The 10649-nt window shown below is 38.0% G+C and overlaps 1 protein-coding gene across 1 annotated transcript; it reads left to right on the top strand.

Annotated features, from left to right (window-relative positions):
• The first annotated feature begins 5022 nt into the window (after positions 1-5022).
• On the top strand, positions 5023-7092 carry LOC114179710 (L-ascorbate oxidase homolog). Its single transcript, XM_028066129.1, has 2 exons — positions 5023-6391; positions 6476-7092. Exons 1-2 carry the CDS (start codon positions 5028-5030, stop codon positions 6771-6773), a joined length of 1662 nt encoding a protein of 553 aa, XP_027921930.1. The 5' UTR covers positions 5023-5027; the 3' UTR covers positions 6774-7092.
• Positions 7093-10649: the final 3557 nt, after the last annotated feature.

Genomic DNA, 10649 nt, shown 5'->3' with positions numbered 1-10649 from the left:
TGGATTTCCTCCCTCTCCTACTCCAAGGACGTCCATCAAATAGGGGTTCCAAAAATTAGGTCAAAAATTGAACTGTCACGTTCAAACCTACAGGGATAATCAATTATCACTAGGGATAATCGATTATTCTAGTGCTTTTTTGAAAAATTTGACTTAGCTGAGGATAATCGATTATCCTAAGTGATAATCGATTATCACATTGGTTTTTCGAGAAATACCAGATTTTTGATCTTGTTGTTGATTCTAAACTATTTTAAGTACAATTTATAAGATAACTTTAAACATAAAAAAACATGTTCTTCATATTGACTTCAAATGGCTTTTAGGCTTCTTTTATCATCGTCAAAATCTTGCTTCAGCATTTGACTTGTATTTTGCTTTTTGCCAACATTTTAGTTATTATTTAAGAAGATTTCATGGGGAGCGTTTCAGTTGTTATTTGATAGATTATTTTTAGATTAGTAGAAATATTTCATGATTATATATATCTGTAACAATTGTAACAGATTGTAAAGCCTATAAATAAGAATGTTACTCCCACGGTCAAGGGACAAAATTATTTTGGCCTAACTGAGTTGCTAGCTAAGGTTGAAATACTTCTTTCTTTTTGTTTTTAGTCTCAGGTTATCTCTACACCTTCATTGACCGGAACAGGTTTTATTAGATTAAGCTTCAAGGTTTCATTCAGAACTCAAGTGAATATGCAAAACAAGCATTTAAATCATTGTTTGGAAAAGAAAAGCCTAAGAGAGTATGTTGTTATGGAAAGACTATGACACCATCCACATTTAAGAAAAAGTAAGAAATTGATGTTGTCAAGAAAGAATATGAAAATAAAATGACTCACATGACACAGGAAATTCAGGGTCTAAAGGCAATGGTAACTATACCACACCTAGCCAATTCGACCAAGTAATAATAATAAACGTTCACCATATCTACACGCAAAGTTAATCAGGTAACCGACCTAGGTTGACCTAATCCTACCCGGCCTAAACCGGTGACCTAAGACACTAAGTACCAACCTAATTAGCGATAGCGGCACGAGCCGCCAAAAAGGTAATCGGCCTATGCCGACCACCCTGGTATGCTTAATGAAATCAAAGCACACCTAAAAATTCAGTAAGCTTGTGATAATCAGACTAAGGGCCTGGGCTAAGACCCAGGCCCACCTATGGCCTAAGCCAGGGCCCGACCCATGGAATGGTCAGACACAATTAATAGTCTATAAATATACATGGACCCCACGAATTAAAGGTACGCATTCATTACTCTATTAATCACCTGATTTGACTTTTGAGAGCTTTGGCTGACTTAAGCTTCAGAGTCCCTTCTGCAGGTAACCCCTCCTGGGTCCAAGCCGATATATGTCGAAAGGGGTAGAAGCCAACCAAGGAGATAACGGATATGGGTAAGGTGATACTTGTGCCTAACTGATTCTATTTGTTCTTTGCAGGAACAGTAACATTTGTAGTAAAGCAACAAAATGCAGATGTAGATGATGAGGACCTAAATAATATGATGGCACATATTTTAGGTAAAGTAGTGCAACATGGCCATATTCTTCTGCATCAACCCATGATCCTTTCAATGAGCAAGTATATGTGATTCAAAATTGTCTATTAGATTTTTAAATATATTAGCTAAAAAGTGGTGTCTGTTAGTGTTTAGATTTTAAAAAAGATATTCAATGATAAAAGAACATGGTTTATTCAGATATTGTGGTTTTTAGTTTTTTTAGTAACTTGGTATTAAGGCATTTTTATTATTCTTTATATATAACTATATAACATGCTGAGAAAAATTGACACTATTTTAATATTGTATGTAGCTTCAAGAGCGTGAAGATGATGATAATGAAGACAATCTTTTAGATTAATCAAGTTACAATCATGTATTAAAAAAATTCTTCTATATATGTATTTTTTTGACTTTTTAGTTTTAACTTTGATAACTTCATCATTAATTAGTAACGACTTCATCATGACAATTATTTTAGTCATGTAATTTGAATTTTTATAACCCTCAAATATATGTTTCAATTATATATATTTTGTCTACGATCATTGGTGTTTCCACTTAATGTCGTGTGACTTCTTGTTGTCCAATGTTGTGATTTGAGGATATATATATATTACAAATATCCTCCATCTTTATGTCATGCAAAAGCAATTTATAAATAATTAAAAAAAATTCATTTTACATAAAACAACAGTTTAATAAATATGGCCTAAACCCAAAGGCAATACATATATTAGTGTGGTCTAAAGCATAAAACAACAAATTAATAAATGAGGTCTAAAATAGGATGAAACCCACGTGTTGAAAACAGTGGCAATTTCTAAAGTTTTAATCCACGATTTTGAAAATGTGATCATATAAAAAACTGTGGCTTATTACCTATGGCCAACCTAGTCCACACCTAAAAAACTGTAGCCTAAAGATTAAACCACGATTTTCATGCTTCATGCTATGGTTTTATGTTGTAGTCTAAAGTGATTTTTTGTTGTAGTGATGGATTCACGCTTCTCCAAAACACACACCTTTGAAGCCTTCCTCTTCACTTCTCTTCTCGTTTTCTTTCTTTCTCTTTTTCTTTTCTATATATCTTTTCTTATTATCTTGAGTTATTTTGCTCTTCAAGAGAGTTTCTTGCTAGTTTTGAAATCTTCAAAAAATTTGAAAAGTTCCTATTATACATGGGAGACTTGTGCAACACATTGCTAGTTTTGAAATCTTCAAAAAATTTGAAAAGTTCCTATTATACATGGGAGACTTGTGCAACACATTACGTATAAGTCCTTTAATGTAATGAATGTACATGTTTCAGGAAACTCTTTTTGTTCATGTTTTGTTAGCTACTACAACAAAATATAGTCATCCAAAGGAATACTTATACATATATATATATATATATATATATATATATATATATATATATATATATATATATATATATATATATATATATATATATATATCAATGCATGCAAAGCAACAACGTACCACACCAACCTTGGCTCTTAATTTTGTTAACGGCTCCTTTCTTTCGCCAATCCCAGCTTGACATAATGAAGAGAAACTGTGGTTGATGTTGGAGGAAGGTGGTAGAGTGTGTGGTTTATAAAGAGCTACTATGTGAGATGCGAGGAATTCATCGTTAGTTAAATCAGCAAAAAGGTTTAGGCTTATGAAGTCCAAGTTATCCTTTGTCCTTCTTTGCAATATTAGCATAAACGCAACCATGCATTGCAGTCCAGTCTGCATGCAGTGCAATAATGGAAGGTTCCGAGAGGGCCCAGGATGAAGCACAAGATGTGCATGTCGACAAAAATATGAACAAGGTAACAACCACAAATTTTGTTACTAGTGTTGATGTCATTGCATGCACAACTAGGAGTGGATGAATGTGTTTAAGTGAATGTGAATGGATATATCTATGAAGAAGTGAACAAGTATAAATAGAATACATGTTGGAGATTGGCGAGTCCGATAGGTTAGAACATGAACTTGTTCCTATGCTTCTCTATGTTGTGTCTTAGGATATATCATATATCATATACATGCATATATCATATACATGCATGTCTTAGGATAAGGGCTTGGTCAAATCCTTCATTTAATAAAACGTGCGATTTAGGAGAAGGGCTTGGTCAACTGCAATTGAGTAAAGCAAGGATTGATATGCCAATAAGAAAAAAATCAAGTTAGGGGTTCAAAATTGAAATTCAGCACGACAAAAAGGGCTTCTCAGCAAACAGATTTTATTAAAAGGGAGAGTCCAAAAAAGAAAACAAAACTAAATGCAATAGAATACTCTTAAACTTAATCTTTTTAACACATTTTTATGAAAACTCTATTTTTCTAAACAATTAACAAAAACTAGTTAATTAAAGACAAACTAATATTTATTTAAACTAAAATTAATGTTTTAGAAACGAAAAGTAATGAAAAATGGAGTGCTAAACATGCATTGTCATTTTTATGATCATTCATGGAGTGCGCAGAACAATGATTATAATCAACACTGGCGGTTCCCTCATGGTCCTTATTTTTCTGTTCGGAGGTTTGACATGGATGAAGTTGAAAACATGGACAAAATGACACATTTTAGAGAGTTCGAATATTATGTATTTTTTCAACATAATGATATGATAATATTTGCCCCTTAAATATATTTTTTTTATGTATTTTTTTATATTTACATAGTAATTTCCAATGAGTGTACTTCATCTTAAATCATTAATAAAATTAATTTTGTCTGATTGTTGTGTATTTTACAATTTTATATGATTTATTTATTTTTTTATTATAAAAAATTTAATTAAATTTAGAAATTATAAATGCTGATGAGTAATTATAAAATAATTGCAAATAAATGAGGTTTAAACCTCCACAAAAATAATAGTCACCATTAGGAGAAGTTAAAACCCTAAAAAAAAAAACTTTTGCAAATAGGTTGTGACAAATCATATAATAATAAAAGACAAAACATAAATAAGTACATTTTCATGAAAATAAAAAAAAAATTATAATTTACAGTGTGGCTAAAACTTATTGAAGCATGCTACTTACATGTTGATTCTTAAACATAAATTTTCTCTAGACCTTATAGTAAACAAATTGATTTTCTTTATAATAATTACCATAAACAACTAAGGTTTTTTTTTATGTTTTACATAAGCATGGCCATAAATAATTAATAAATATAAAAATGGGGTAAAAGAGATTGAAGAACGCGTGGTAGGAGAAAAAAGTGTTGAAAATTGGAGAGGTGTTAATAGGGAGAGAGAGAGAGAGAGAGAGAGAGAGAGAGAGAGAGAGAGAGAGAGAGAGAGAGAGGGGCAATGGTGCGAAAAGAAAAAAGAGGGAAGTTTGAGGAAGAGCGGGTTTGGAGGGAGCGCGTAATGTTAGGGAGATATTGAGTGGTGGAAGAGAGGGTTGGAGAAGTATAAAAGAGGGAGAGAGAGGGAGGAACAAAATGTGTACGAGTTACATTGTAATCAATAACAATAAGAGGAGAAAAAATGGGTGGAGTTACAAGGATTTCAGTGATGTTGGTTTGCCTCTTGGCAGGAGTGGTCTTCCCCACAAGGGCTGAAGATCCTTATCTCTACTTCACTTGGAACATAACCTACGGAACCCTAGCTCCGGCAGGGGTGCCCCAACAGGTTATTCTAATCAACGGCGAATTCCCAGGCCCCAACATCAATTCCACCAGCAACAACAACGTCGTCATCAATGTTTTCAACAACCTTGACGAGCCATTCCTTTTCCATTGGGCTGGAATTCAGCAAAGGAAGAACTCCTGGCAAGACGGCGTAGCAGGCACCAACTGCCCCATTCAACCAGGCGCCAATTTCACCTATAAATTCCAAGTCAAGGATCAGATCGGAAGCTATTTCTATTACCCAAGCCTCGGCATGCACCGCGCAGCCGGCGGCTTCGGGGGCCTCCGCATCAACAGCCGTTTGCTCATCCCAGTGCCCTACGCCGACCCCGAGGATGACTACACCGTGCTGGCAGGTGATTGGTACACCAAGAGTCACTCCACCCTCGCCAAGCTCCTCGACAGTGGCCGCGCCCTAGGCCGTCCTCAGGCCCTTCTCGTCAATGGCCAGAACGCCAAGGGTGACGGCACTGATCAGCCCCTCTTCACCATGCTTCCCGGTAAGACCTACAAGTACCGTCTTTGCAACGTGGGTCTCAAAAACTCCGTCAACTTCCGCTTCCAAAACCACCAGATGAAACTGGTTGAGATGGAAGGCTCCCACACCGTTCAGAACGTCTACGACTCCCTCGATGTTCACCTCGGCCAGTGCTATGGCGTCCTTGTCACCGCTGACCAAGAGCCCAAAGACTACTACATCGTTGCCTCTTCCCGCTTCACCAAAATCATCCTCACCGGAAAAGGAATCATCCGCTATGTCAACGGCAAGGGCCCAGCTGCCCCTGAAATCCCCGAGGCTCCCGTCGGCTGGGCATGGTCTCTCAATCAGTTCCGCTCCTTCCGCTGGAACTTGACCGCCAGCGCTGCCAGGCCAAATCCCCAGGGCTCCTACCACTACGGCCAGATCAACATCACTCGCACCCTCAAGTTCGTTAACACCGTCAGCAGGGATAACGGTAAGCTTCGCTACGCAATCAATGGTGTTTCACACGTCGAAAGCGAAACCCCACTCAAGCTCGCTGAGTACTTCGGTATCGGCGACAAGGTCTTCAAGTACGACACCATTCCCGATGAGCCACCAGCAAACCTTGGAACCGCCGTCACCTTGGCTCCCAACGTTGTCAAGTTCGAATACCGCACCTTCATCGAGATCATCTTCGAGAACCACGAGAAGAGCGTCCAGTCCTACAACCTTAACGGTTACTCCTTCTTCGCTGTGGCGTGAGTATTACTATATCATTATTCACATTCTTTATATTATTCTCGGAAATGAAATGAAAATAATTTGTTTGTTTGTGTTTGCAGGATTGAGCCCGGCACTTGGACTCCCGAGAAGAGGAAGAACTACAATCTTCTGGATGGTGTGAGCAGACACACCATTCAGGTGTTCCCCAAGTCATGGGCTGCGATCATGTTGACATTCGACAACGTTGGAATGTGGAACTTGAGGTCGGAGATTGCTGAGAATAGGTACTTGGGACAACAGCTTTACATCAGTGTTCCAACTCCAGAACGGTCCCTCAGGGACGAGTACAACATGCCCGACAACGGTCTTTTGTGTGGCGCTGTCGCAGGTCTTCCAAGGCCACCATCATACGTCTAATTCAGTTGGACTACTATTACCACTCCATGCTTTCTCTGGTTAGCTTTTGCGACCTGCACATTGCATATGATGAAATCAAATGAGAGCCTCCACAAAATTTGGAGTACATTTACCACTGCGTGCGTTTTCTCCGGTTATCTTCTTATCTTCTCCTCTCGTGATTTCACGGTCATCCAGATAACACCAACACATAAAAACAAACACACAGTTAGAGATCATTTACAACTTATGAATAAAAAGAGAATACACTAGACATTTTAATATAGTTGCATACAATAGACCACACTTTTTAGCCATGGATTAGGCAACACATTTTAAATATTATGTATTCTTTAGATATTTATTTAATTATTGCGTTTATATTCAGAATATAATACCTATAAAAGATCGTGCAAATTTTAATGATTATTTTCGTAAAATGTAACAATTTAAACCGTTATAATTTACGTTTCGTCACAAAATATAATGTGATAATTTCAAACAAGTCACAAAACACCCACCATATATTACACTATATAAAATAACGATTTCATGGAATAAATTATGGTAGTTAAAAATATAATGACGTTTATAATGACCGCTATTATTGGTTGTAACTCAAAAATTTTATTATTTATTATTATCCACGTATATTTATAATTTTGTAATTTAATAAATTTTTACTAATGAAAATTTAAAATAAATTTAAAATAATAACATAATATGTAACTTCCTCCTCAGTGCTTGTTGATGTAATCTCTGATTTTGGATCAGTTACAATAGAGCGCTCCCATTTTTCCAACTCCATGACCTCCCTTCCATTTCTGAGAGCTTCATCAACAGTATCAGGTCCCAACGCATTAACCAGTGAAACAAAGAATTCGGTGAGTGAGAGAATGGAACAATCTCTTGAACTTGACAGCAGTGTATTGAAAAGCAGATTGAGCTAACAAAGGTTTATTGCCATTGCTACAACCTTTCTTCATATTGGGACTAATAAATGGTTTGAAATCACTAAACTATTTACATTTCGATAGAGGAACGTCTTCCATCTTTTCCTCAAGTAGATCAAATTTGGTAAGTACTAGGAGAAACTTTTTGTAATGGAAGACGGGATGTGCAATGATGTTTTCAAAGAGAGCCTTAGCCACCATCATTTTGTTTGTAGAAACCCTTCACTGTATGTAATATTCATCATAGTCAGATAAAGCATCTAAGAATATTACAACATCCGTGTCTTCAAAAATCTCCAACCACTTTGCACTTTGGGCCAAGGCTTTTAGGATGTAATCTGATCAGTTGGTATCTATAAATGGAACATAAAGTGGAGTAAGAAATCAGTTAACAACTTAAAGCTTTTAACACAACACCCAGAAACTTAAAAACATTAGTGGGTGTAAACTGAGAAGTGAGAAGTTCCTGTGATAAGAACTGCTCGAACCTGACTTGATAATCAGCATGCAAAGAGTATTCAATGCTTAATTAGCAGAGGTTTTTATTTTAATTTGCTAAAGTTTGTAAGGCCCCTTTATATTTTTCTGCCCTAAAGATTAGTGGGCTGCCATTGTAAGTGGGCCTAAGGACGGCCAAACGCATAAAGTTCTTAGGTCTGCCCTAATTCCACACTCACTCTCACTCTTGCAGAAATCAGCAACCGTCGCCTTCCGCACTAGAGCTCTGCTAGGGTTTATCCTTGTCTCGAACCAGTTCGTCCCAAGAGCTCAACTAACGATTTCTACTCCACGTAAGTAACTCTAAACCTATTGTACTTACCTCCTAAAGCTTTACATTCGTTTTCCACCGATTAAAGCCCGAAAATAATCGTGTCCTTTGCTGTTCCGGCAGTTCTTAGGTCCGTCACTCGAGCTGCTGTGCTCCGGAGTCCAGTGCCGAGGTCTGTACGAACCCATTTCCAGGTACGGGAAGTTAGGGTTTCAGTCTTTTGGTGTTGTCTTGGCTGTTCTTGAGTGAGTTACTGATTGCATGGATAAATCCTTCGTTTTGGTGTGATTAAATGCGTTGTATGCTTGGTTGGTTCGATATACATGGTTGTTGTAGTGAAGAACAGTGGCGAGACCTGTTAATCTCGCCCAAGCGAGTCAATCTCGCCTAGGCGAGATGAAACAGGGAGCTCGCCTAGGGCTATTGCACGAAAAGTCGCCCAGGCGGCTCGCTCAACTTTTGAGCGAGCAGGCAACTCGCCCAAGCGAGAGGGATCTCACTTAAGCGAGAGGGATCTCGCTTAAGCGAGATCCCGCGTTGCTCATGCTCCTGTTTTTGTGCTCTCGCCTAGGTGAGGGGGGAGGCTCGCCTGAGCGAGCACGTCTCGCCTGAGCGAGACCCCTCAGCCTGAGCGAGATGCTGGGCGAGACAGTGCTGTGATTCAGATGTTTGATGGTTCCCGAGTGATCTATCTTGGTTGAGTATGATTGTGTGATGATGGACATGTATATAATAGAATATTTTGCATGTTTGGCATGAGTTATAAACGACGTATGACGGGTCGGGTATGATATTGACATGTGAAATGAATGAATGGGTTGGAACTAAAGGAATACGTGATTAATATGAGGTGAGACCCTAGATTCATGGGGTGGTGATGATCAGGGGTATGGATTCGAAATCTGACGCGTATGAGGAATTAATCTCAGGGGTTGGTATGGAAATGTAAATATGATTTTAATATTCTCTTATTTCTGAATTATGAGTGTGGTCCGTGTCAGCGTGTAAATTCCTTGGGGTCTCTAGGCGAGACCTCCGGGGTCGCGCTTCAGTGGTCGGGACGTAATTCCATGGCCCCTGTTAGTGGGTGTTCATGGTGGTGCCCCATCTGTATAACTAGGTAAGGATTCAAGGTAAGGTTGCATCCTGACGCTCAGAGGAGCCAGTTAGTCTCACTTAGAGCGGACTGACTCTGGTGGTGGGAGTAGCAGGAGGCCTGAAACTCATTAAGGGCTAACCTTGTGGTGGGAGAGATTTTGATTCATCGTAACACTGGTAACACATGGCTCAGGATCGAGCAGCTCAGGGTCGAGTAGAGGTATCCACCACAAGTACAAGCATCCGCTGAATCCGACCGAGTTATACGTATCCGGATGAGTCGAGTCGAGTCGTAGTGTATTGAATGAAGAGTCATAACATGTTTGGTTGCTATGTAGATGAGATGATGAAAATATATTTGATTGCATGTTGAATATGTTGTTGGCTCTAGCTTACCCGTTTTGTTGCATGGTTGTGATGTATGTGGCTGTTCTTTCTTGCGATGATCATCAACTTGGTTGATGGGAGCAGATGGGCGGGGCTCTCGTGGTCAACCAGGGAATGACGACTCCGCTACTTAGCCATCTGGGCTAGATCTTGAACGTCTTTCTTTCATGTTTCTTTAGGGCTATGGCCCCTGTATTCGTGGTTATTAGATTGTAAACTTTTAGTTAAACAACTATCCTGCTTTTGTTGGCATCGTGGTGTGCCTAGTTTTGTGGGGGTGAGGTTGAGAACCCCAGGACTGCGTTGTTATGCTGTTATCACGTGACGTTTCCTTTAATTTCGTTTAATAATTAAATGGGACGTTACAAAGTTTGCCACAACCTCTTTTTACGGTTTTAATTGATAATTATTATTTTGAAAACCTCTTTTATTTTTAATTATTTTATTATATAAATTTAAAATATCCATGTTTTCTCTTTTTTGGAGGTTAATATCTCTCCAATTTGACAATTATATTGTAGAGGTTTCCACATTTGTATAAATAAGTATTATTTATTCTGTGGGTTTTCTATTTTATTTTTCTCGATTCTTTCTAATTTTCTAAATACAATAATTTAGTGTTTGTATTTTTGTGTTAACAATATTTATTTGTAAAATTCATTCAAATATTTTAATTTGTTAGTGTTCAAA

Source organism: Vigna unguiculata, chromosome 3, assembly GCF_004118075.2.
Source record: "Vigna unguiculata cultivar IT97K-499-35 chromosome 3, ASM411807v1, whole genome shotgun sequence".
Taxonomy (NCBI): Eukaryota; Viridiplantae; Streptophyta; class Magnoliopsida; order Fabales; family Fabaceae; genus Vigna; species Vigna unguiculata.
The sequence above is the reverse complement of the archived record's forward strand: the minus strand, read 5'-3'. Positions and strand labels throughout refer to the sequence as shown.

Excerpts from the sequence above, each read along its gene's own strand:
- LOC114179710 (XM_028066129.1), top strand. The coding sequence starts at position 5,028 with ATGGGTGGAGTTACAAGGATTTCAGTGATGTTGGTTTGCCTCTTGGCA. Across the intron at positions 6,392-6,475 it reads TACTCCTTCTTCGCTGTGGC|GATTGAGCCCGGCACTTGGA; the intron begins GTGAGTATTACT and ends TTGTGTTTGCAG.